The sequence below is a fragment of the Balaenoptera ricei genome, chromosome 3, assembly GCF_028023285.1.
Source record: "Balaenoptera ricei isolate mBalRic1 chromosome 3, mBalRic1.hap2, whole genome shotgun sequence".
NCBI lineage: Eukaryota > Metazoa > Chordata > Mammalia > Artiodactyla > Balaenopteridae > Balaenoptera > Balaenoptera ricei.
Window position 1 is genome coordinate 176854079 of NC_082641.1, and position 26552 is coordinate 176880630.

At 54.9% G+C, this 26552-nt stretch overlaps 4 protein-coding genes across 6 annotated transcripts; 1 reads left to right on the plus strand and 3 right to left on the minus strand.

The window, feature by feature from the left end:
* The first annotated feature begins 215 nt into the window (after positions 1–215).
* On the plus strand, positions 216–7811 carry FCER2 (Fc epsilon receptor II). The gene is made up of 10 exons (XM_059919851.1): positions 216–237; positions 1300–1419; positions 1739–1792; positions 4363–4425; positions 4598–4660; positions 4786–4848; positions 4963–5052; positions 6991–7142; positions 7250–7356; positions 7673–7811. The coding sequence occupies exons 1-10, from the start codon at positions 216–218 to the stop codon at positions 7809–7811; spliced, it is 873 nt and encodes a 290-aa protein (XP_059775834.1).
* A 4507-nt stretch (positions 7812–12318) lies between these two features.
* On the minus strand, positions 12319–14506 carry TRAPPC5 (trafficking protein particle complex subunit 5). 3 transcript variants are annotated; one of them, XM_059919853.1, is made up of 2 exons: positions 14469–14506; positions 12319–12941 (listed from the first exon to the last, which is right to left on the minus strand). In XM_059919853.1, the coding sequence occupies exon 2, from the start codon at positions 12927–12929 to the stop codon at positions 12363–12365; it is 567 nt and encodes a 188-aa protein (XP_059775836.1). In that variant the 5' UTR covers positions 12930–12941; positions 14469–14506; the 3' UTR covers positions 12319–12362. The 3 variants fall into 3 exon arrangements, with proteins under 3 accessions (XP_059775836.1, XP_059775837.1, XP_059775835.1); XM_059919854.1 differs by lacking the exon at positions 14469–14506 and adding an exon at positions 14223–14420; XM_059919852.1 differs by lacking the exon at positions 14469–14506 and adding an exon at positions 13069–13859.
* A 1412-nt stretch (positions 14507–15918) lies between these two features.
* On the minus strand, positions 15919–18080 carry MCEMP1 (mast cell expressed membrane protein 1). Its single transcript, XM_059919855.1, has 7 exons — positions 18008–18080; positions 17600–17683; positions 16902–17024; positions 16702–16752; positions 16479–16625; positions 16129–16197; positions 15919–16007 (listed from the first exon to the last, which is right to left on the minus strand). Exons 1-7 carry the CDS (start codon positions 18078–18080, stop codon positions 15991–15993), a joined length of 564 nt encoding a protein of 187 aa, XP_059775838.1. The 3' UTR covers positions 15919–15990.
* A 6661-nt stretch (positions 18081–24741) lies between these two features.
* On the minus strand, positions 24742–26044 carry RETN (resistin). Its single transcript, XM_059919857.1, is given in 5 exon segments — positions 24742–24875; positions 25174–25251; positions 25609–25739; positions 25900–26006; positions 26009–26044. Coding segments are annotated over 5 exon segments (486 nt in total).
* Between the last annotated feature and the right edge of the window lie 508 nt (positions 26045–26552).

The following is a 26552-nucleotide window of genomic DNA, read 5'->3' on the forward strand; positions in this document are numbered from 1 at the left end:
TTGACTCCCAGTCACGGACTAAACAAAATCAGCCAATGGTCATGGAGTTCCTCAAGTCCCAGGTGCTGTCCTGTGCCAGTAACTGGAGTCTGACATCTAACCCTAACCCTCGTTAAAACCCAGATCCCAGGCAGAGCGGTGACTGTGCCCGCCAAGTGGGCTGCCTTGACAGGTAGTGAGCACCCCATCACTGGGAGAAACCAAGCAGCGCTGTAATGGAGGAAACTTCATACTCAGGTGAGAGAACTCTCTGAAGCTGACCCTGGCAAAAGCAAGAAACCTGACCTCCTGATCTCCCACCTAGGAGGGGAAAAGGGCTCCTGGGTCCCTATCTGTGAAGAAGAGTGAATTTTTAGCAAAAGCCCAGCACTGGAAGGAGGTGAGCCCTGACTGGGTTTCCCGGCACAGAGCCAAGAGAAGGCAGGAGAAGGAAGCTGCGGGTCCCTCCCTTCTCTGACTCAACACGCTCACGACAAAAAAACCCCAAAAAACAAAAAACACCAGCTCCAGTTGGTGCACTAGGAACCTGAGAGAGAGAAGACCACGTGAAGGGGACTCAGAACAAGTGGAACTCAGCATGATGACTCCTCACAGCCAGGCTGAGGGAAGGCGGCCTGTGGCTGCAGTGGGGCATCAAGGTAGAGCTTTGGGGGGCCCTGGAGTGGGGTGAGGGAAGAGCTCAGATATGGGGAAGAACTGAGACCCAGTGTCTGGTGTTTAGGGTAGGAGCTCAAAGTAGGGAGCAGGCAACAGGGTGAGGGCTGGGGGTCGGGGGGTGGGCAGGGGAATGGGGACCCAGTCTTCCTGAGGTGATGCTGGGAACCCAGCATTGGCGGGGGGTAACTGAATCCACACAAGGGAGAAGGGGCACAGGTGAGAGCTGGGTCGGGGTCAGCCACCTGAGGAGGGAGCCTTTGGAGGAGGGGGGGGTCTCACCTCCTGGCCCCAGACCTGTCTCTATGGCCAGTGTCTCTCTGGCCCCAAGTCAGGCTCGCTGGCCGCTGGAGTGTGGGCATAAGGAGCGGCCGTCATTGGGCTGGACCAGCAGAGGGACAGAGTCAGAGATGCACAGACACAGAGATGGACAGACAAAGATCGGGGGCTATGGTTGCCGATGGACATGAATGCGGCATGTAGAGAAAGTGTCCAGAGGAGGCTGGGGGTCCACTGAGACCCTCTGCTTCAGTGTGGGCTCTGGACAAGCTCCTAGGACTCTGGCTTTCTGGGTTTTGGGAAGTTGGCAGAGCCGGAGCCTAGCCTCACCCTGCGTTCCTCGTTGTTCCCCCCGACTCCTGGCAGAGTTTCTGAAACTTCACAGAAGGCAGAGGCACTGCTGCAGGAGAGGGATACAGCTGTTGCTGCTGGGGCTGGTGGTCACAGTTCTATGCGCTGGGCTGCTGGCTCTGATTCTCCTGTGGCGTGAGGACACCCTCAGCCCCACAGGGCCCCCTTCTCGTGTTCCCTCACAGACCCCCACTCTCAGATCCTGGGGAGCCCAACATACCCCTCAGAGCCCAATTTCCCCATCGTGTCTCCCACCGTGTCCCCACCAGCCCCTTCCCATGCCCCTCCCACCCTCCCTCGAGGGCACCTTGCCCTGCCCCAGGACACCAGTCTCCCCCCCTTTCGGCACCTCCCACACGGTATACCCAAGGTCTCCATCCCCCGCTGGCAGGTGGGGTGTGGATGGATGGAGCACCTGAAATATCCTTCCTCTCCTCTCCCTCCCTCTCCCCAGATTGGGAAACTGCACGAAATCTGAAACAGCTGGAGGAGGCCACTGCCCAGAAGGGTACGGAGGGGCCAAGGGGGGCAGGGGGACCGGGCTCTTCTCCTGCTTCTGCCACTGACTGCTGTGGGATGAGAGGGAAGGTCTGGGCTCCAGTGTCCTCCCAGGATCTAAGGGTCAGTCTATGCCCCGCAGGGGTGTGAAAACCCAGAGACTCTTGGAGGGGAGGCTTTGAGAAGTGCCTGATGGAATCGTACCTAACTGCTCCGTGCTTCAGCTTTCTCACCTGTAAAATGGGCATCATTTTAGCGCTCAGAGGCTGAAAGAAGCTAAGACTTTCAAAGGGCTCAGAACTGAGTCCAGTGAGTTTTCGAGAAACGCCTGCTGCTTTTTTATTTCATTCTGGCTGGGGGAGGGGTACACACGTTCATTGGATTCTTGCCTGCACTTTCCTGAGTACAGGCAGACCTCGGAGATATTGTGCGGTTTGGTTCCAGAGTAAAGCGAATATCGCAATAAATATTGCACACGACTATTTTGGTTTTGCAGTACATGTAAAAGTTATATTTATACTATACTGTGGTCTATTAAGCGTGCAATAGCATTAGGTCTAAAAAAGTGTACATACCTTAATGTAAAAATACTTTCTTGTTAAAAAATGCTAATCATCATCTAAGCCTTCAGTGAATCATAATCTTTATGCTGGTGGAGGGTTTTATGCTGAGATTTCAGCAATTCAGTCCCATCTTCAGGCTCCACTTCTAGTTCTCTTGCTGTTTCTACCGCATCTGCAGTTCCTTCCCCCACTGAAGTCATGAATCCCTCAAAGTCATCCATGAGGGTTGGAATCAACTTCTTCCAAATTCCTGTTAATGTTGACAGCTTGACCTCTTCCCATGAATCACCCATGTTCCTCATGGCTCTAGAATGGTGAATACTTTCCAGAAGGTTTTCAGTTGACTTTGGTCGGAACCATCAGAGGAATCACCATCTATGGCAGCTATAGCTTTACGAAATGTATTTCTTAAAGAATAAGGCTTGAAAGTCGAAACGACTCCTTGATCCATGGGCTGCAGCACGGATGTTGGATTAGCAGCCATGGAAACAACATGAATCTCACTGTCTATTTCCCTCAGAGCTCTTGGGTGACCAGGTGCATTGTCAATGAAGAGTAATAATTTGAAAGGAACCTTTTTTTCTGAGCAGTAGATCTCAACAGTGGGCCTAAAATATTCAGTAAACCGTGTTGTCAACAGATGTGCTGTCATCCAGGTTTTGTTGTTCCATTTATAGAGCACCGGCAGAGTAAATTTAGCATAGTTCTTAATTGCCCCAGGATTTTCAGAATGAGAAATGAGCATTGGCTTCAACTGAAGGTCACCAGCTGCATTAGCCCCTAACAAGAGAGACAGCCTGTCTGTTGAAGCTTTGAAGCCAGGCATTGACTTCTCCTCTCTATCTATGAAAGTCCTAGATGGCATCTTCTTCCAATATAAGGCTGTTTCATCTACATCGAAAATCTCTTGTTTAGTGTAGCCACTTTCGTGAGTTAGCTAGATGTTCTGGAGAACTTGCTGCGGCTTCTACACCAGCACTTGCTACTTCCCCTTGCGTTTTTATGTTATGGAGGCGGCTTCTTTCTTTAAACCTCATGAACCCACCTCTGCTGGCCTCACATTTTTTTCCTGCAGCTTCCTCACCTCTCTCAGCCTTCATAGAATTGAAGAATATTAGGGCCTTGCTCTGGATGAGTGAGGCTTTGACTCCATGAAATGTTGTGGCTGGTTTCATCTTCTATCCAGACCATGAAAACTTTCTCCCTATCAGCAATGGGGCCGTTTCACTTCCTTACCATTTGTGTCTTTACTGCAGTAGCATTACTAATCTCCTTCAAGAACATTTCCTTTGCATTCACAACTTAGCTGTTTTGCACCAGAGCCTTAGTTTTTGGCCCGTCTCAGCCTTTGACATGCCTTCCTCACTAAGCTTCATCATTTCTAGCTTTTGATTTAAAGTGAGAGACGTGTGACCGTTCTTTTCACTTGAACCCTTAGAGGCCACTGTAGGGATATTCGTTGACTTCATTTCAATACTGTTGTGTCTCAGGGAATAGGGAGGCCAGAGGAGAGGGAGAGACGTGGGGGAACGGCCGGTCGGTGGAGCAGTCAGAACACACAACATTTATCCATTAAGTTCATATATGGGCATGGTTCATGGTGCCCTGAAACAATTACCAGAGTAACATCAAAGATCACTGACCACAGGTCATCATAACAGAAACAAGCATAATGAAAAAGTTTGAAATATTGCGAGAATTACCAAAATGTGACACAGAGACACGAAGTGAGCAGACACAGCTGGGAAAATGGCACCGATAGACTTTCTCAATGCAGGGTCACCACAGACGTTTGATTTGTAAAAAATGTGATATCCGCAAAGTGTAATAAAACCAGATCTGCCTGTACTTGTGCCCCTGAAATTAAAAACAGTTTTTAATTGTTTTTAAATTAAACAATGGCTGTGGCCATTGTGATTATGTGACAGGGGTCCCTGCGCTTGGGCCTGGGGTAGGGGGGATTCTCGGACCTGTCTTCCTGGCTCCTGAGGACCAGTCTTCTCTCCTGCCTCCCCAGTCTCTCAGGTGTCCAAGGACTTGGAAAGACACAAGGGCGACCAGATGGCCCAGAAATCCCAGGGTGAGTGACCTGAGCTAGGGTGGATGAATGAACACGTGGACACAGGGCTCCAGACCACCATGAATTGCAAAATGGGCAGGTGACCCTAAAGACTCAGGCAAAGAGGCCAAGGGGGGACTGGGGGGTGAGTCTGAGAACTTTCTTACCACCAAGTCCCCACCCCTGCAATCAGCTGCCCAGATGCTGCAGGACATGGAGAGAATCCAAGCTGAACAGAAGAGAATGGAATCTCAGGGTGAGAGATGGGGGTGGGGTTGGGGGGCTTGGTCCTAGAGCCATGGGGGGCTGTGGAGCTGGGGGCCAGGCTCCGGGACTCTTAGTATCATCCCTGACACCAGCCCTGCCCCCCACCCCCATCAGAATCTGAGCTCTCCCGGAACCTGGATGGTCTTCGAGCTGACCTGAGCAACTTGAAGTCCCACAGTGAGCCTCAGGGGAGGGGGGCAGGGAGGTATGCCTGGATTTGTGGCCCCCAAATTAAAAACAAACACATTGACCCCTGCCCACTCCCCACCCCCCCCGACCTAACTACCCAAGGCTTGAATGAGAGGCGCGAGGCCTTGGATTCACTGGGGAGACTCCAGGAAGAGGTGGGGAAGTTGTGGATGGAGATACGCGAGTCCATCGGTGAGCAATTGCGTCTGTACCCGTGGGGGCGTCGGTGCATGCGGGTGACAACATGGGTGTGTGACAGTGTGTTCCAAAGTGCAGTAGAGGTGTGAGCGTGACAGTGTGGATGGTGTGTGCTCACGTGTGCGGCAGGGCCGATGGGCGACACCTGAGAAAGCCCTTTCTGATTCCAACAGCTCCCCTCCACCGACCTGGGTGCGGGGCTCCCACGCTTTTTCCTTCCTCCAGGAAAAGCTGTCTCGCATTCACCATTGCTGGGTCCTCTTTACTGATCTCGCCTCTGGCCGTCTCCACTCGGGGGAGGGTCGTGGGTAGGATGCCCTCAGCCACAGCCCTTCCGGAGGATTGTCTGACCCAACCAGGGGGCGGACGGGGGGATCACCTCTGCAGTAGTGGGGACCAGGGGGACCATGACATCTTCCCCAGGGGCGGCCGTGATGGAGGCAATGCTGGCAGTTCCGAGGGTCGTGGGGGTGGCGCCAGCAGGCTGCAGAGAGAGCAGACATTCGATCACTGTGCCTTTAACCTCGGGTGGGACCTGGGTATTACTGCCTGAAGTCCCCACCCCCTTGCCCCTATCTACCCTTGATTTTTGGCCTCCCACCTCTGGGAAGCCCCAGCTGGGTCAGAGAAGAGGAAGGATCTCTGCTCCGTGTGGAGGAGCGCTGTCTCCTGGGACTCAGTGTGGCTCTGGGAGTCCCAGCAAGAAACCCTGCTGTGCTCCTCCCGGGAGAGGGGGAGGGGGGATCTGGCTCTCGCTCACCTTGATCCCCAGTCAGTCCTTGAGTTCCTCCCCCTCAAAGTCCGGCCCCCATGGCCTGGGGTCTGGGTCCAGCTCTGTAGCTGTCTCTCGGTGACGGTGTGACACAGAGCCAGGTCACCAGCCCCAAAGTTTTCTTGAAGGGACCAGAGATGCTCTCTGTTGTGGTTTTGTGTTTTTGTTTTGTTTTGTTGTTGTTGTTTGCCGCACCTTGAGGCACGTGGAACTTCCTCGACTAGGGATGAAACCCGTGCCCCCTGCAGTGGAAGCTCGTAAGTCTTAACCACTGGACCACCAGTGGTTAAGACTTACGAGAAGTCCTGAGATGCTTGCTTATGTTTTCATGCTGCTCCCCCAGAGGGCTGCCTACTGGCTAATGTTTGATGTGGGAGAAGTCTCCTCAGGGCTCCTCCAACTGCTGTGGACCCCAGACCCCTTAGAAAACTTCCACCCAAGCTATGGAGCCCTCCATGAACTTCACTCTAAGAAAATCTATTTTAAACCACGAGTGAGTCAGTCCAGTAACAGTGGTTTTAGCCTCCCACCTGGGAGTGGCGGCAATGACGGTGCCTGAGAGTGTCCTTGGGTCTGGGGCAAGGGGAGAAAGACCAAGCTGGTCCCTTATGGAGGCCGTCAGGACCCAGACCTCCAATCTCCTCCTACCCCATCCCATCCCCACCACAGGCTCCCCTGACCAACTAGAAGAAAATCGTCTCAATTTCCCAGAAAGTGTCCAAGAGTGCTGGTTTGGGGGGTGCTGGCAGCGACAGCGGCCAGAGCTATGACTGGGGGGACGCGGCTGTCGGTGGGGACAGCAATGGGGAAAGTGATGCTGGCGGTCTTGGCCTCAGCCCTGCCGTCGGCACCGGTGACTAAGCGTGGCTGAGCTGGTGTTGGTAAAGGTGGTGTTGGCTGTGGTGTTGGTGGTGCAGAGATGCTGCGGGCCATCGTGGGCAGCTGCAGTGATGATGACGTCAGCATCAGACCTCCAGGGAAGGAGGCAACCTGGGAGACCCTCTGTTAGGCCCTGGGTTGGACCTGCTTTCAGCCCAGACCCCAGGAGAGACGCTGCCACCCGCCCTGCCCATGGTACCCACGGCACCCGCCACGGCACCCGCCACGGCACCCGCCGTGGTACCCCCCCACCGCTGCCCCCCTCAGCCTCTCCTCCACAGGCTCTGTGTGCAACATCTGCCCCGAGGAGTGGATCTATTTCCAAAAGAAGTGCTACTACTTCGGTAAGGGCACCAAGAAATGGATCCAGGCCCGGAACGCCTGCAGCAAACTGCACGGGCGGCTGGTCAGCGTCCGCAGCCAGGAGGAGCAGGTGGGCCTGGGCTCTGCGGGGAGGACACAGATCCCCGCCCTGACTTCCTGTGTGGTGGTGGTGGGGGGAACCCAGGCACATCTCCCCAGCCCTGTCCTGCTCCCCAGGACTTCCTGACCAAACACTCCAACAAGAGGGGCTCCTGGATTGGCCTTCGGGACCTGGACATCGAGGGGGAGTTCATCTGGATGGACAGTAGCCCCCTGGGCTACAGGTGAAGAGAGGGGAACGCAGAGGAGGGGCCCTCGGAGAAGGGGGACCTTTCTGTGATGCGAGGGGAGTGTATCTGGGGGCATGCGTCCCCCCGGGCTGGGTCTTGGGGAGCTTCTGGATGGCAACCGAGGGAGATGGTCAGGGTTTGGATATGCAGGCTCAGACTGGGGGGAGGGTGTCTCTGGTCTGCAGGGACTTGGGGTGGGAATCCAGGGATGGGGTGGGGAGGGCCCAGGCTTGGAGGGGTGTGTCAAGGCTGAAGGCAGTGGGGACCCTTCCCCGTACCCCGTCCTCTGACCTGAAGCCTCCTGCTCCAGCAACTGGCAGCCGGGGGAGCCCAACGACGCGGGCCAGGGCGAGAACTGCGTGATGATGCAGGGCTCGGGGCAGTGGAATGACGTTTTCTGCGGCAGCTACCTGAACAGCTGGGTGTGCGACCGGCTGGCCACGTGCTGAGCGCCCGCCCGCCAACCCGGCCCTGTGTCCCCTGGGCTGTGGACCCTCACAGCCCCCTGCCCACCCGCCAGCTGCACCCCTCTGCATTCCTCTCCCACCTCGAACACGAGAATGGCCGGGCCCACAGCAGGACCCTGAGGACCCCCAACAAACGGAAGCAGCGTACTCATCCCTGGGTCCCCGCCAACACCCCGGAGGGCCTGTCCCTCGCCCCTCAGCCCAGCTGGCCGTCACCGCTGCCCTGCCCTCAGGGGCTCGGAGTTCCCACTGTGAGAACCTCTGCCCGCAAGCCTGGAGGCTAGAAGCCCTCTCCTCGCCTGGCAGTCCGGCCTTCCGGGCAGCAGCGGAGGACACCTCAGACCCCAGCGTGCTTCCTCCATCCCCACCCCGCCATCTCTTGGCACCAGAGCACAGAGACTTCTGGCTCAGGTAGCCAGTGCTCCCTGCCCAACCTGCATCATGAAATGGGGTGATGATGGCCCCTCACACTGGCCCCTCCTCACTGGCTCTGGTCTCCAGGCGTGGAACATGGGAGCTGGGAGTTCCAGAGCCTGGTGTCTGAGGCCACCTCTGAGTACCAGGAACTGAAGTGGCATTTATACCGCCCTAGTTGTTTGGGTTTTGTTTCCTACTTTATTACAAGAAGCATTTACTAGGCAGGGCCTGGAGATGAAGACTCTGGGGTCTGATGGAGCAGAGAACACCCCTAGACCCCCAGGAATATTGCAGGGCAAGGCAGTGGACCGCCCTGAACCTAGTTCCCAGCCCAGAACAGGGCCCAGTACACAGAAGGGTGGAGAGGCCAATGGGGAGATGGCCAGGTCACCTGGCGGCCAGTTCAGGTCCTGAGCTGCCGGCTCCACCCCCGCTCAGGCAGCACCAGCTCCAGGCTTGGCCCAGGTCAGCCCCACACCTCCGGGAGGCTGTGGAAAGAGGCAGACCAGGATCTCAGGATGCCCCTGGTTAAGTGCCTCGCTGCACACCCCACCCCCAGTTCCTGGCCTAGAAAAGGAAGAGTCAGACGTGGTCACGTGATTCTTGGGCCCACTCGAGAAAGAGGAATCCATGAGGAGAGAACCAAGCTGGACCACCCAGGACTCTGGGCGTCAAGGGCCAGACCAAGCCCCAGCCACGTGGACCAGGATGGGGTGGGGACCGAGTTGGCCCCTTGCAGTGAAACATGGGCTAGAACCCCCAGGCACCTGTTAGCTCTCTCCAACCCCCAGCCCTAGATTTTTGTCCCCCTCCAGACCTCTCCTCGGAACTCCAAGCCAGCACACAGCTGCCTATCCTGCTGCAGCCTTGGTGTAGCCCCTGTCCTCGCTTGCCCAGGTCTCCCTATTCACTGCCCCAAACCTCCCAGAAGTTTCTTTCCAGCTCAGAGAAAATGCCAAAGTCCTACAGGATCCTTTGTGATCGTGTGAACCCTTCCCATGCGCCATATCTCAATTTCACCCACACCAGCCTCCTCACTCTTCCTTCAACTTTCAGGCTCACTCCCACCACAGGGCCTTTGCACATGCAGCCTCCCCCACCTCCCATTTAAAATGACACCTCCTGACTCCCCACGCCTTTTACCCCACTGTATTTTCTCACCACAGCACTCTTCTCCTTTCAACAGAATGCGTAATTTACCGATCTGTTTGTTTCAGGTTGGCAAGGGCCTTTGTTTTGTTCTCAGCTGTGTCCCCAGAGCCTGGCACATAGTAGGCGCTCAATAAATATTTGTTGAATTAAATTAATGTGAGACCTTCTCTCGGAACCTGCTTCGGGGGCCTGTGAAACAAGGGATGCTGCCTGCCTGGTTCACCGAGGGCTGGTGCTGGGTTCGTCCTCCTCACTCCCCCCACCCCACCTATCTGGGGGCTTCAGTCCCAAGCATCCGAAGTCAGAGCCGCTGTGATGGGAACCTGTAGGACCACGGCGGCCGGTTCGTTCTCTCGGTCCTCCCCTTGCCCTAAACAGGTGCCTGGCTACACAATCCTACAGCTTGTTCCAAACCTTCTCCCTTCTCCACGAGTCCCTACGCATCTTCTACAGGAAGCAACGGACCCTGGACCCTCCTCTCGCAGCTCCCAAGCTCTCGAGCATCCCCTGGGGACCAGCCACCTCTCCTCCCCTCCTGCCCTCTTTTTCTAGGGCATCTTTTACTGTTGGGACTCTGGATGGAGCTGGTCCTGCCATCCCTGCCTCCTGCCCCTCGCTCCTGCAATCTGGCCCCTGCCCCAGGGGGCCCCGGGAAGCCACTCTCACTAGGGTCCCTGAGGACCTCGGGCTGCTCAACCCAAAGGTGACTCCTTCAGCTCCCTCTGAAATCCAGCTTCCCAGGTACCACAGCCGCTGGCTTTACATCCTCTAGGCCTGTGGCTTCTGTCTCTGTACTGACACTGCCCCCTCACCCCAGATTCACGCTGCTACCCTGGCCACCCCCTCTCCCAGCTGCCTTGGGCCCCCCCCCGGCCCCCAGCCAACAGCCATTTCCTGATCATCTGTGCACTACACAGTGGTAGTTTCATTTATCCTGTTGACACACACTACCTTCTTTGCAGTGTGCTGAGGCCCACCTCTTGCTGAGATGACTGAAAATGCCCCTGACCAAGCCTGGCGCCCACCCCCCTCGCCGCCCCATCTCCCCATCTCGTGCTGCCCTCCGAACAGCAAGTTGAAAAGCTGCACCCACTCCACCCTTAAACCCTGCTCATAAGCAGTGAGGGTGACCCAGCCAAAAGCACCTGAGATTCCCCTTCAAAACACACTTGTTCAGGTCTTGGCCAGGGGCGTCGGGGGGGAAGCGAAAATGTGAAGAAATTTTCCCCTCCAAAGTCCTGAAGGGCTTTCATTGGGCTGGCGGGAAGTGTGAGGAGTGATCAAGAGACCAAGGGTGGTGGGCAAAAGGGCAGTTTGCCCGAAATGTAATTGTTTTCCTTTTTCAACAAGGAACGTGTGTTCAGGTAACGGGGTCATGTGTTTAGAGATGAACCGCAAACTATTTTAAGCACCCAGATGACTTTTAAGTGACCCCGCCTATTTCCCCTTGAGAACCAGGTCTCTAAGGCCAGGGTTCTCAAAGTGCAGCCCCTGGAGTTATCAGAAGTTCCTAGGAACTTGTTAGAGATGCAAATCCCCGGCTCACCCTGGATCTGCAGAATTGGAAACTCTTGGGGGGTGGAGGGGGGCAGCCGCCCCAGTTTGCACACAGGATTCCCCTGGGGACCTCGCTAAAATGCAGACTGAGTGGTTAGTCTGGGGTGGGCCTGAGGGTCTGCATTTCCGACAGGCTCCTGGAGGATGCTGACACCGAGGCCCGGGACCACACTTTTGAGTAGCAAGGGTCTAAAAAAAAAAAAAGGGTTGTGGACTTCCCTAGTGGTGCAGTGGTTAAGAATCCGCCTGCCAAGGCAGGGGACACGGGTTCGAGCCCTGGTCCAGGAAGATCCCACACGCTGCGGAGAAACTAAGCCCGTGCGCCACAACTACTGAGCCTGTGCTCTAGAGCCTGCGAGCCACAACTACTGAGCCTGCGTGCCACAACTACTGAAGCCCGCGCGCCTAGAGCCTGTGCTCTGCAACAAGAGAAGCCACTGCAATGAGAAGCCCGCGCACCACAACGAAGAGTAGTCCCCGCTTGCCGCAACTAGAGAAACCCCGCGGGCAGCAACAAAGACCCAACGTGGCCAAAAATAAAATAAGTAATACATTTTTTTTAAAAAGGGGGAGGGGTTGACAAACAATCACCCTCTGTCTGTTTTCTAGACACACAGCTACTCCCACTCCTTAACCTACTGCTGTCTACAGCACAAAGTAGTTGGACAGAGGCTGCTGGGCACAAACTATTCACTCTCTGGTCCTTTACAGAAAAAGTGTGCCAGCCCCTGGTCTAAAGGAGTCTCCCTTGGCCTGATCCCTCCACCTTGATACCCTGCTCCACACCTCCTCAGCCGAGGGATGCCCTCCAACTGCGATTCCGGAAGGTGCCAGCATTCTCCCTACTGCAGCCATACCAGCAGCTCCTTGGGCCTGGTTTATCTTCCCTCTGCCCCCACCCCACCTCCCCATTGTACTATAAACACACTTGGGGGTCTTCCCTGGTGGTCCAGTGGTTAAGACTCCGCGCTCCCAATGCAGGGGGCCCGGGTTCGATCCCCAGTCAGGTAACTAGGTCCCACGTGCCGCAACTAAAACATCCCACATGCCGCAACTAAGACCCTGGAGCAGCCAAATAAATAAATATTTTTAAAAATAATAATAATAAATAAACACGCTTGGGCCTTGGCATCCCTCAGCAGCCTGAGGCAGGGGTCTGGGTCAAGGTGTTTGTTTTTGTTTTGTTTGGCCACGCTGCGGGGCTTGCGGGGTCTTAGTTCCCTGACCAGGGATTGAACCCGCACCCTCGGCAGTGAAAGAGCCAAAGCGCCGAGTCCTAACCACTGCACCGCCAAGGAATTTCCGGGTCAAGGTGTTGAGCGAATCTCTGAGGCCCTCACACAAGACACAAGACACGCTTGGGAAGGGGGCTATCTGCATCCTTTATCGGGGGGAGGGGGGGCGGAATCAGCGGCCCTCCAGGGCCCGGTCTCGGGCGATGACCGCCTCCTCGAACTTGATCATGAGCGTGGTGCCCTTGTGCCAGTGCGCCGTGACCTTGGCGGGGAAGCCACTGTGCGTGAGCACCGCCTCCACGATGCCAGCCGTGAAGCTGGCGCAGTTGAGCGTGCTGTTCTCCTTGGGCACGGAGATGTAGGTGTTGATGAGCGGCTCCCGCTCGATGATGTAGAAGGTGCGGGCGTCGTCATTGGCCTGCTCCAGCTTGTCGGCCTCCTTGCCGAAGAGCGCCTTCCACACGGCGCCCTTAACGAAGAGCAGGGCGCCCAGCACCTTGGTTTCCCGCCGGGCGCCCTTTTCGCGAGCCACCAGCGCATCCAGAACGCGGGCGCCCACCTGGCGGCCTAGCGCGGCCAGGCGAGCCTGCAGCTCTGCCACAGAGAAGACGCGGCTCTGGCAGTGCTGCACCAGCTCGGAGAAGAGCAGCGCGAAGGCGCTCAGGCTCACCTCGGTGCGCGGCCGGGCCAGCGCGCGCTCCAGCAGCGCCGACTTCCCGCGCGTGAAGCGCGCCTCCATGCCGCCGCTGCCCTGCGAGGAGACGAGAAAACGTGGGTGTCACAGGCGGGAAGGAGCCCCTCTCAACCACCCCCCTTGTGCGCTCCATCAGTGATTTCCCACGTGGGAAGAGAGGAGTAGAAGGAAAGGAGGTACCCACCTGCGCGTAAAGCATACCTCCCTTACGCCTAGCCAGCGACGGCCAAACGGGAGAGGGGGTAGGCTTGTACCCTAGGCGAGGAGAGGATTTGGGAGGGAGGGGGGTGGAGGGGGAAGGTGGGAGGAGAGACAAGAGGGGGACCAGAAGGGGGCGCTCGAAACCACCCCCTCAACCCTCGAGTTCCAGGTGATCCTTGTGCGTTCAAAGCACCGTCCTAAGCCCTCCGCCGCCTGTACGAGTAACCAGAAAACTAGTGCGTGGGGAGGGGGGCGTCAGACTTAGGGCAGGAAGGGGACGAGGATGGGGGGCCGTGAGAGTACACTGGCAACTATCCCTGCCCCCGCCATGCGCTCCAGCAGCAACAGCGCTGACTTCCCTGGGTGAAGAGAACTTCCCTGCCTCTCCCCTGCGGAAAGTCAGAGAAACTGGGAGAGAGGAGTAGGGGGTGTGTAGAGACCAACGGCCAGGAGGGTTGGGGGCTTGGGGAACAGGCAAGACACATGGGTGAAGCCAGGAGAGGATGCTGGGAACCCTTCCAAACCCGCACCCTCGGGCAGCACCAATTTGTCATGCACGAAGCATGCCTCTTTGAGTGGGCCTGCGTTTGTAAAAAGACTGGAGGGGCGGCCAAGGAAGGCGTTGGGAACCCCCCAACCCGCGTGCTTTCCACCGTGGAAAGAGGGAGGGGGCGGACTGTCGGACCCGGAGGTCAGGGGAGCCAGGAAGGGGCGCAGTGATCCTCCCATCCCAGGGCGTGAAGCCACAGCTGTCGGTGGCGAGAGACCCGGAAGGGGGTTGCTGGGAAAATCCCTAGGGGGTGCTGAGACCAAAAAAAAAGTGGATCAGCGATGGGAATGGCAGCGGGTGGGGCGGGGGGTAATCCCAAGGGCTCTGAGACACACAGACCCCTGCTAAGGGTGGGGTCGGGAGGGGTAACTGAGAACCCCGCCCCCGCTACGCAGGGACCGGGCCAGAAGCCGGAAGGGTCTGGGGATGCTGAGAGGGCCCCAACCAGGTCTGCGTGGGGGATGAAAAGACCACGGGAGGGGAATCTCAGGAGCTACAGGACGCCCCTGCCCCGGTGCGCAGCTGCCTACATGGGGACTGCCCAGCGCGCGAGAGGGGAGGAGGAGTGTTGAGACCCCTCCACCCACCTGCCATGGGGTTGGTGAGCTAAGCCGTGGAAAGACCGGGATCCCGCGACCCCGGCCCCGGCGTGGACCAGGCAGAGGAACAGGGAAGGAGCCCACCCTCCTCGTGGTCCCCCGGGGTGGGTCGAAGAGGGATTTCGGGGATCGTGGACGCCGAGACCCTGACCCAGGACCCAAAGACCCGCGGAAAGGGGTTGGGGACCGGACGCGGCACGGCGCCGGGAGGGGCGGTGGCGGGCGGGGTCTCACCGGGACTTGCGGCAGCCGATTCGGCCGAGCTGCTTTACGGCGCCGTAAAAGTCCCGGCGTGCGCAGGCGCCGAGGCGGGACGGGCGGGGCGCGCTCTGTGATTCCCGAGAGTGGCCGCACGGGGGCGCGCGTGTCCGTGCGGCCCTACAGAGGGGTGCGGCCCGGGCCAGGGACCTCGCTGGCCTTGGTTGGCCCGTGACCAAGGGGACAGTGGCACGGGTCATCCATCTGCTCAGGAGCACACATTTGATGATGGGCACATGTCTCTGTCTTGGGAACATGTGCGTCCTCGGGCATATGTCTACTTGTCTCAGGGGCACACGTATGCCCATGCACACACACTCACCTGTCTTAGGGACACGCATATGTCCATGCGCACATGTCCACTTGTCTTAGGGTCCATGCGCATGTCCGTGGGCACAAGTTCTCAGAGGACGTACATCCATGAGCCGTGGGCATAGTACACTTAAAGGCATGTGCGCTCATGAATACATGCCCTGTGGACAGATATATTCACGAGCACGGTACATACTCAGGGGCTCATACACCGTGGGCCCATGCACACTTAGGGAGACATTGGACATCTCAGGCCACAGACCCTCATGGGCACACACTCAGCGGCGCAGAGACTCAGTCGCTCCCAGGGTACACATTCATGGACACACTGGGACCCACTGGGGACACTGGTTCTCATGCCCCCTCGTGCCCCCAGGGTTCCTGGCATACGTCCACGTGTTCACCGTGTGACCTTTCTCATTCTCCGAGTCGGAACACTTACAGACCCTCCCTACCAGGTTCCAAAGCTCCCCAGCCACAGCAATAACAGATCTGAAAGACGCGTTGTTTCCCCTTGGCCTTTATCATCATGAATCACGGAATGTGAGTGCAGAAACAAATGGACACATGCGGGTCCACGCTCTGAACACCCTCGGTGGCATAATCAGGCACACTCGTGTTGACACACACCTGTTCAGGCCAGCACAGCGTGACAGGTGGTTGTGACAGGGCACATACCCACAATTACAGTGATACATTCCCATGGTGTGCCCACCCCACCCCCTCACGCCTCCATCACGCAACATCCCGCAGGACACACATGTGTTTACGCTGAAATGGGCACGTGCAACACGTGTCACCAACACCCACAGTGACACACTTGTGTGTCACAGCCACCCACGGAGACATGCATTACACTCACAACACGCCGCAATACACATGTGCATCACATGTACAGTGACAAAGGGTTGCACACCCCACTCGCTATGACTCCCACCTTCAGCATTCACCCATAACACCTTCCTGTGGGAAACACTGAAATACCCACCCTCCGTGAAGTGCTTACCCCGACACACGAGCACACATGCCCACACGCAACTCCACAACACATTCACCAAGACACGTGATTTTCTACACGTGGGATGAAGCGCAGCATCAGACCAGGCTGGGGCCCCCATTTTCCATCTTCACCGAGAGGTGCTATCTTGTCCTCCGAGGTGCAGCCAGGGCTCTGATGTCTTTTCTTTTATTGAGGTGTGGGCTCTGCGGGGTGGGGGCGGGGTGAAGGGTGGAGACCCGAGGTCAGACAGATGCCACTCTTGAAAGAGAATCTGGGGCCAAATCCAAGGGGGCCCCTCATTTGCTTCCCCTGGACCCAACTTACTTGGATTTGACATCTTCAGCATCTGGAGGATTTCCTGTAATGTAGTCTTGATTTCGTTTATGTTTGAGACTGGGGAGAGACACGAAAAAGCTGAGGTGGGGCTTTCTTAGCTTTATTGGAAGCCTTCTCCCTGCCCGGCCCCCAACCTGGGGTGCCACACAGCCCATGTACTTGGAGTTCCCATGCAGTTATATACTCCCCAAGTGACTCGGAGGGTGACATCCATCACCTCGCCAAACCTTGTGCTCTGGAAGGGCAGGACCCCTGCTGTCCCCTCCCTCGGCTCCCCAGCACCCAGCCCAGTATTGGGCATGGCGGCAAATTCGCCCAGTGGAGGTCTCTAAGGGCACCTGTCGCCAGCGTCCTCAGTTTCTGGTTCCCTTCATGGACCTTGCTCTTGACCATGTCAATGCTCTGCTTGGCCGCCTTGATGCTCTGATCGACATCGCTCCAGCGCTTCTTCCCCTCCTCCTGGCACTCTCCCACCGAAAGAGAGACTGCGGGTGCAGATAAGGGCTGTCTGTGTCACCTCTGCTCTCCCTACCCCCACCCCGACCCAGGTCCTTCCCTCACCGTTCTGGAGCTCCCTTTTCAAGACCAGCAGCTCCTGGGACATCTCGGAATCTGTTCAGGATGGGGTGGGGAGGCCAGAAAACCTTAGAATCGCCTCAGGTCTGCAGTTGAGAGCGGCACTGGACCGCCCCAGCTCCTGGGAACCCCTCCGCACTGCCCCAGCCCCTTCCTCCACCACCAAAACAAAACAAAACACTCACTCTTCACCAGGACCAAGACTAAGAGGATGACGCAGGACACAGCGAGGAGAACATACAGGTTCATCATGGCTCCAGGCAACCAACGGGGGACCTGGGCGGGGTCGGAGGGTGGCTTGGACTGGGCTGGAACGGGGGTAGAGGCAGGACAGGTCATCTCCAGGGCCCAACACTGCCACTCAGACCATCAGCGCTGACTGTAACACCGGCGACAGCTCTTCACCTACACCCACTGTTCCCGATACCGTAAGCAGCTGCGGCCATCAACAACACTGCCGCCAACATGCACCCCGGCCAGTGCCGCCAGCAACTATCCCTAACGCTGTCACCATCACGCCCCCCTTAACATCCCTGTCACCAACACCCACCAACGTCAATGCCCGTTGCTGCCAGCATTGTTTCCATCACCAGAACCTCATCAGCACCCTCATCAGCTCTGTCTAGGTGGTTCTGTCCCGACCCACCACGTGGTCCCCTACTCACCATCACCAACACCCAGACCTTCACCAGCACCTCCACCGGCACAATCACACCATCATCATCACCACCTCCTCAAAGCTACCCCCCCCACCGCTGTCACACACAAGCCCTGATGCCACCACACCCCACACCATTGACCCTGACCTCCACACACCGCCCCTTGTCCCTCCCACGGGCCCCTCCCAAGGCTGTGTGATGTGGGCTTGTGGGCGGCTGCTTACCCTTATTCTTGGCTGGTGAATGACTGCCCTTTGGCTGCTGCTGGGTTTTGAAGATGATATTCTCATAGGAAGGGTCATCTGCACCTGTGGGCAGGTCAGTGAGAGGGATTGAAGAAAGCTGCCGAGAGCGCTGGGGCAAGGGTGAGGGTGGGAGAGGGGTCTCAGACGTCTTGGTTCACGGAGCCCTGCACACAACAAATTTCTGGATGTAAAGATAAGGAGTGGGGAACTAAGATCTACATCTTGATTAAGTGGAGAGGATGTGAGTGAACATTTGGGTGATTAACAGACACACACACACACTTTGGGTGGGGGAAGGCACCCTCTGGCCCCCACTTTCAGCTCTTTACCTCTCCCATCCGAACCTCTCCCTCTTGACCTCTCCCCTCCCCACCCAAGGTGTCTAACCTTCTTTATTGTCTGGGGACCCCCATTTCTTGTCTTTGAAGGCTGCCGCCTGCATCTTGATCTCCTGGTTCATGTAGCTTTCCTCGGCCTCCGTAGTCCCCAGCCTGCCAATTTGTCTACACACAACCCCACCCACCAGAAAGTGTCTGGGCAGATGAGGAAATCTCTGGGTTGGGGTGGAGGAGAGGAAGGAGAGGTCAGCCTCCTCTTTTCAGGGATGCAGGACCCTCCCACCCTGGGACATTCTCACCCCAACCCCGGCTAGAGAGGGATCTTAGGAGACCAGAGGTCTCAGGGAGGACCAAGAAGAGATGCCCATAGACCCAGAAACAGAATAGAGTGGTCAGGAACTTGGGGTAGAGGTGTTAACTAATGCAATGGTGATCATCATATTGCAATATACAAATGTATCAAATCAACATGTTGTACATCGTAAACCTATGCAATGTCATATGTCAATTATATTCAATAAAATAAGTTTTTTTTAAAAAGAGGATGGTCAGGAACTTTACAGGAAGCTCTGTGTGTGTGTGTGTGTGTGTGTGTGTGTGTGTGTGTGTGTGTCTACCTGGGTAAACCTCATCCTCCCATCTCCTCTTGCTCTCACGGGAGATGCTGTGGTACCCCAGAGTCCCACCTTTGGGGGCAGGGGTATCCAGCCTTGGAGGCAGGATTCCTAGGTCCCCACACCTACCTTCCCGCTGCCCTAGTCCCACCCTTCAGCTCCACCCTGAGAAGTTCTACTTCTTCAAGGCCCCTTGGAGGAGAGGAACGGATATGAGGCAATGGGACTAACCACTGGAGCTCCACCCCTACATCTGGGACTGACGCCAGACATCACATTGACCTAACCCTGGAAGTAGTTCCTCCTCCAGCTGGAGACCCCTGACAGAGAAACACTCAGAAACACACTCACCCTCATCCACACATCTGCTCGCCTACCCAGACCCACACACACACACTCCTGAATACCCCCAGTCGCATATCTGCTCACGTGTACACGTGGCATGCTCATTTGCATGCTTATACATATTCATGCACGCACACTGTCTCCACTCTGTCTAGGCGTCTTAAATCTCTCTTTGTGTCTACCTGACCTTGAGAACTGGGGATTAAAATGAGACAAAGTATGTAAGGAATTTTTTCTTTAAGTCTAGAGCGGTGCCTTCTGATAGAAGTATAATGTGAAACACACGTGGATTTTTGGCAGGGTTTTTAAAAATTGAAGTATAGTTGGTTTATAATATTATGTTAGTTTCGGGTGTACAGCATAGTGATTCAATATTTTTATAGACTATACTCCATGGCTATATTTCCCTGTGCTGTACCATATATCCTTGTTGCTTATCTACTTTATACATAGTAGTTTGTATCTCTTAATCCCTTAAGCTTACACTGTCCCTTCCTCTTCCCTCTCCCCACTAGTAACCACTAGTTTGTTCTCTATATCTGTGAGTCTGTTTCTGTTTCTTTTTTTTTTTTTTTAAACTATCTCATTTTTTAAAAATATTACTTTATTTATTTATTTATTTATTTTTATTTTATGGCTGTGTTGGGTCTTCGTTTCTGTGCGAGGGTTTTCTCTAGTTGTGGCAAGCGGGGGCCACTCTTCATCACGGTGCGCGGGCCTCTCACTATCGCGGGCTCTCTTGTTGTGGAGCACAGGCTCCAGACGCGCAGGCTCAGTAATTGTGGCTCACGGGCCTAGTTGCTCCGCGGCATGTGGGATCCTCCCAGACCAGGGCCCGAACCCGTGTCCTCTGCATTGGCAGGCAGATTCTCAACCACTGCACCATCAGGGAAGCCCCTGTTTCTGTTTCTTTATATACATTCATTAAAAAAAATTTTTTTTTAGATTCCACATACAGGTGATAACATACAGTATTTGTCTTTCTCCGTCTGGCTTATTTCACTAAACATAATACCCTTCAAGTCCATCCATGTTGTTGCAAATGGCAGAATTTCATCCTTTTTCATGGCTGAGTAATATTCCATTGTGCGTATGTATGTGTGTATATATGTATATTTATATACATATATACACACATATATATCACATCTTCTTTATCCATTCATCTGTTGATGGACACTTGGGTTGCTTCCATATCTTGGATATTGTAAATAATGCTGCTATGAACATTGGGGTACATTTATCTTTTCAAATTAGTGTTTTCATTTTTTTGGATATATACCCAGGAGTGGAATTTATGGATCATATATTAGTTCTATTTTTAGTTTTTTGAGGAACCACCATAATGTTTTGCATTGTGGCTGGACCAATTTACATTCCTACCAACAGTGTATAAGGGTTCTATTTTCTCCACATCCTCGCCAACATTTGTCATTTGTAGGCTTTTAGATAAAAGCCATTCTGATAAGTTGAGGGGATATCTCACTGTGGTTTTAATTTGCATTTCTTTAATAATTAGTGATGTTGAGCATCTTTTTATGTGCCCATTAGCCATCTCTATGTCTTCTTTGGATAGATGTCTGTTTAGATTTTTGGACTATTTTTTAATCAGTTGTTTGTGAACCACATGTTTATTGAGATATTTTACCTTTTTGGGGGGGGGGTACTAAGTCTTCAAAACCAAACGTGTATTTACATTTAAGGCACATTTCAACTTGGACTGGCTACATTTCACTGCCATATTGGACAGTGCTGGTCTAGAGTATTATAATTTTCTCCTGTTACTGAACTCAGGTTCGGCATCTCGCCACTCAAAAGCCGATACTCGAGAGACAAGTGTTGGTTGAAAAGAAAGGAGGCCAGCAACCTGGGGAGAAGGCAGACTCATGTCCAAAAGACATCTCCCAGCTGCCGATCAGGGGGCAAAAGCTTTTAAAGGGGAGTTTCAGGGGTGGATAGATGGAGGGAGGGGGCTACATGCAGAGACAGTAGAGTCGGCTCCGACAATCACCTTGAAGTTGGTCATGCAGTGGTCTGATCAATGTCATCTGGATTGTCTTAAGTACAATTAATCTTCAGTTCCAGGGTTGGTTTGTTCCCATTTCCTTGAGGCCAGTTCTCAAAATCGTGTAAGATGGGGCAGCTTATGTCATGGCTACAGTCTGGTCATCACGTAGTTAACTTCCCCCACCTGGTAGGGGTTTTGGTATCCACTAAGCAGCTCAAAGCCTATGGCTCAGAATATTATCTATAGCCCTTGAGGAGGAACTAAAGGTCCTGACTTTGCTTAATGGCAAGACTATTATTTTGTCCTGTTTGACTGTTTTCCTTTGCTTCTGCATTTTTTCATTTCTCTGATTAAATTTATTCTTTGGCTAAAGTTTTTCTACAGACAAGAGGCAGGCAGAGGACATGGGGGGAGGTGGTGTCTGTCCTGGGAAGGCCCCGTAGGGTCCTGCTCTGTTACACTCCCTTTGGAAAAAATAAGTTTAAAACTTTCTATGTGTGGAAAGTGAGTATGTTTTAGGTTTAAAATATGTGATTAAATTCTAGATAACTTTGGAATGGTCCCCGAGATCTGGCTGGTGAGGATAATGTTCTCTTTCCTAAAGTATTGCCAATCTTGTCTGTTCAAGGACTATCAATTTAATAATGATTAGATGCCAGCTCCTCCATCTCCTCTTACAAAGAAGTCAGCCATTGAGAAATGTGATCCCGCCCCTGCTGATGTAATAGCCGCAGAAGAGATGGACCAATGGGGAACTGGCTCTGCTCTGATGGACAGGCATAGGGGGCGGGGCCGTGGCATTACACATTTCCCTGGCTCCGATGAGGCTAAGACCAGGCTCCAGCCCTCTGGACTTTGAGAAAAAGGTAGTCCCGGAACTGGAAACCCACAAGCAACCATGTCATGGTGGCCTAAGAGGGCTCCATGGGGTTGCCTGACCAGATCCTTTCCTGGAGCAACAGTCTCGATTTTCTTTTAAGAAAGAAAATGTGTCCTAACCAGGTATTGGTTTAGGGTGAGCACATGATCCAGGCCCAGCCAATCAAAGTCCAAAATTTGGCACAGGGGTGGGCAAATGAGCCAGACTCAACCAATGAGACTCAGGCCGGAGCCTTTTGGGATTCTTTCGTTTGCTTGTTTATTTTGGTTGTGCCAGCATGCATGCGGGATCTAGTCTCCTGACCAGGGATTTAACCTGGGCCCCCTGCATTGGGAGCACGCAGTCCTACCCACTGGACCACCAGGGAAGTCCCCAAGCCTGAGGCTTTTATTGGGTTAACCAGGAAAAAGGGCATTCTCTCTTTTTTCCCCTTTGTCAGACTGCCAGGATATAAGCCTGGTGCTGTGACAGGGGAGAACTTGCTTGAGAGTGAAGCCAACACTAAGGAGAGCAGACCTGACAGGGAGTTGGGTCCTGGAGACATTATCTGAGACCCTAGATCCAGCCATACCTGAGTCTGTTGTTCTAACCCTGAGCCTCTCAGTTACATAATCCAGAAATGTCCTTCCACTTTAGCTCGAGCTAGCTTGACGGGGGGGGTGTGCGGCACCTGCAACTAGCACAATCTTGGCTACTACAGGGGGCTGGGCTGCTGGCAAATGAAGAAAGAGGCTTAAGAAGGGGCTTTGCCTGCCGAAGTCTGCACTCTGAGACAGGAGGATGACTGTGTTGGAACTGAGACCTCTAAAGAGGCTCTTCTTGGGGTCCAGATACAGGGGGACAATTGTGGGTCTTGGAGACAAAGAGGCATTCTCATCAGGGTCAGGGGACAGTGAGGGAGCGGAATGGGCAAGGTACTACACTCACCCTCTCTGGTCCTTAACTCTCTTCTGATGCAGTGGTCCCACTCCAACCCCATGGCCAAGGTGGGGTTAGGAGGGAGGACCTGGGAGGGGAATCCCTGGATTGGGGTCTGGTGGGCTCCATGGGCACGGGGAGTGTTTGTGTGATCTCAGCTCACGACTACCATGATCAGACAGGTGGGTGTACCATCATAGGGGGTGGTTGTCAGTGGGAAGAGAGTCCAAAACATCCTGAAAACCACAAACCCACCCTGTCACCCATTCTCCAGCCTCTGGAGTGTGCTGCTGGGGTCTGTGACGTCTAAGTCTTGGGCCCCTCTTAAGACTGGCCACTGGGGCTTCCCTGGTGGTGCAGTGGTTAAGAATCCGCCTGCCAATGCAGGAGACACGGGTTCGAGCCCTGGCCTGGGAAGATCCCACATGCCGCGGAGCAACTAAGCCCGTGCGCCACAACTACTGAGCCTGAGCTCTAGAGCCCACAAGCCACAACTACTGAGCCCACATGCCACAACTACTGAAGCCTGTGCATCTAGAGCCCGTGCTCCATAACAAGAGAAGCCAGGACAGTGAGAAGCCCGCGCACCGCAATGAATAGTAGCCCCCGCTCACCGCAACTAGAGAAAGCCCGCGCACAGCAACGAAGACCCAACGCAGCCAAAAATAAATAAATTAATTAATTAATTTTAAAAAAAGAATAATTAAAAAAAAAAAAAGACTGGGCGCTAAGTGTTCTGAAGTCTCTGTCTGCATCTCTCAGGGGCTGGATTTTGAGACTCCTGGGTTAAGATTCTCAGGAAACCGGACCTTGAATCACCTGGATTTGTGCCCGCAGCAATGCTGAGGATTTGCCTTCTAGGGCTTTGACTCCAGACAGAGACCAACGTCATCCAAGCTGGGGTGGGGACTTGATGTTGGAAGCACGAGTGTCTGTCCAAGGCATACATGTGTCTATGTGTCCCTAGGTCCCTCTCCACAGTGGGCATGTGTGTGTCTGTGGGCGTGGTGTCTTTGTGTGACAGTGGTAACTGGGTTGTGTACTGTGTGTGCACATGGCCATGTGTAACTGTGTACATACGTGTAGTGTGTGTACCTAGGTGGTGTATTCACCTGTGTGTGTGGTTATTTATTCAAGACACTTTCCTGAGCACCTACTATGTGCCGTGCTCTCTTCTAAGCACCAGGATACACCAAAGAGCAAACAAGTCCCCTGTCCTGTGTTTTCATATTTGAGTGTTCATGAGGGGTACGAATGTCCCTTGATGCAGGTGGGGAGTGAGGGATGGCGCTCCAGACTCTGGACTCAGCAATGGATTCAGGGATGCACCCTGACCCTGGGGCTGCTGGTGGCTTGAGGCCCTGGAGTGTATGTGGGGTAGGGGGCGGGGGGGTTCCTGTCCTGTCCAGACCCAGATCCCAGATGAGGCTTCATTGTGAGCAGCGGGGGAGAATGGCCCAGCAACTTCCCAGGAGGCCCGAGACCCTAGGGTGACTGTCAAGGTGGCCTCAAAGGTAACACTCTCGGGACCTCCCTGCTGGTCCAGTGGTTAAGACTCCGTGCTTCCAATACAGGGGGCGCAGGTTCGATCCCTGGTCGGGGAACTAAGATCCCACATGCCCACCCGGTGTGGCCAAAAATAAATAAATAAAGGCTACACTCCCTTCCCCTCCTGAAGAAGGCCATGAGCCTTGGATGTGCTTGTCATTACAGGAAGTTAAGGCCCCATTTTTGGAAGTAGAAGTGGCGGACAAGGGAGGAGGGGGGAATGGGGAAGAAGAAAGTCACGGCTGTCCCCCACCTCCCTCCTTCCGGCGCCTATGCGCCTTGCTCTTTTTGAAGATGCCAGCTCAGTCACCCACACCCCACAGAAGACACAGCACAGGGCCCAGGCTTTCTCCATCATCTTCTCGGAGGTTTATTTCCAGCCCCGCCCCTCTGAGACAGGACCCCGCCCCTCCGAGGCCTGGCCACGCCCCCAGGCCCGCGCCCCACCCCCCCGCAAGCGCAACCTTAGGCTACTCGGCCCGCAGGCGACAGCAGCGAGCTCCGGTCCAGTCCATGCCGGCGCACTGGCAGTGGCACGTGGTCTCGGCGCGCACGTCCCACGAGCCACAGGCAGAGCCACAGGTGCAGCCGGTGACGGCGAAACCTGCGAGGGGGAGCGAGGAGGAGAGAGCTTGGACTCTGAGCCAGAGGCTGCGGGCCTGGGGTTCCAGGGGGCTGGCAGCGTGGGCGGCGGGGAGGCCGGGGGCCTGGACACCAGTGTCCTGAGGAAATGGGGTCCGGGAGTTGGGGGAAGGGACAAGGCTGGGAGTGCAGACCAGGACATTGCAGAAGTAGAGGCTGAGACTCCGTGGTCCTAGAGAGATAGAGGCTGGATGTAGGGGAGGGGGTTATGGGGTACTGAGAACAGAACTGAGAGCCTGGACAACGGGTTCTGTGCTCACCTGAGGGGCACGTGGCCAGGTCCCCCCTGGAGGTGACACTCCGGCAGTCCAGGCCAATGTTCCTTATTGCCTCAGGAACTATGGAAGGAGTGACGGAGGTAACTGTGAAACCGAGCTGCCCCTCCCCCAATCTCATGCTGCCCAGGCCCTGGTGGTTTGGAGATGGGCAGGGGGCTCAAGAAAACGCCCCTGGGGAAGGCCCAGGTGGTCGGGAGCGCATCACCTCCCAAGATTCTGTTTTGAGGTGGGTGTTTTGGAGGGAGGAGGGTTTGGAGCTGTTGTTAAAGGTGGAGCTGGGTGGGAAATGGCGTTGGGTTGGGTTTGGGGTTGAGATTTGGTTGGGGTTGGAGTTGGGGTTGGCTTGATGTTCGCTCCATGTCAGGAATCAGGGGGGCCCCTGAGGCCACAGCCGAGGTTGGATGCGAGGGCGCTCACTTAGGGAGCTGGTGACTTCCTGGATCTTCTCACTGATGGCTTTATCCATGGGACACAGCAACTTGCCACACACCAGCAGCCCCAGGACTGGGAGGAGGAGGAGGAGGGAGAGAGCCTTCATCCTGTAGGTGCTGCAAGAGGGAACCGAGAGACCCCAGCTGGGTCAGCCCCTCTCCAACCTGGGAAGGGTCAGGCCCACAGAATGTGTGGGATCGGAAACCCTGGGTCCCCATGGGGGATGGGGCTGGAGGCCGAGCTTTGCCCCTAAAGGTGGGAGCCACTGTCACTTACCCTCTCCGTGGACTCAGCAGGCCAAATTTTGGACACGAATGACATGCCTCTGCCTCAGCTCTCTCTTTAAGGCCTCCAAGTGTGGGGCTTCCTGTCTTGGCTAAGACATCCTTGGCCCTGGCATCCTGGGCCTCCCTTCCCACATCCGGGGCTAAGAGGAAGCCCCCCGGGTAGAGTCCAGGGACCTAGTGGTGCCACAGCCTCTCCTTCAAGAGCCTTCCCTTCCCACATCCAGGCTGGGACTGGTCCAGAGGGTAGAACCTGCGGGATAATTCCAGGAACCATAGTAGACGGGGCAGGGAGAGATACAGGAGCTTGCACGGAGGGGAGGGGGCACACAAACATAACCAAAATAATGTCCTTGTTTGAGAACTGCATGCATCTTCATTCCCAAATACCTATCACCATAGAAGAGATAGATAAAATCATCGTTTATTCCTTCGATAGAATAATCGACAACTGAAGTGTGCAAACTACGGCCCATGGGCCAGATCTAGCCCACCATCTTTTTTTTTTTTTTTTTTTTTTTTTTGGCCACACTGAGCATCATGAGGGATCTTACTTCCCCAACCAGGGATCGAACACCCGTGCCCCCTGCAATGGAAGCACGGAGTCTTAACCACTGGACCACCAGAGAAGTCCCGCCTACCATC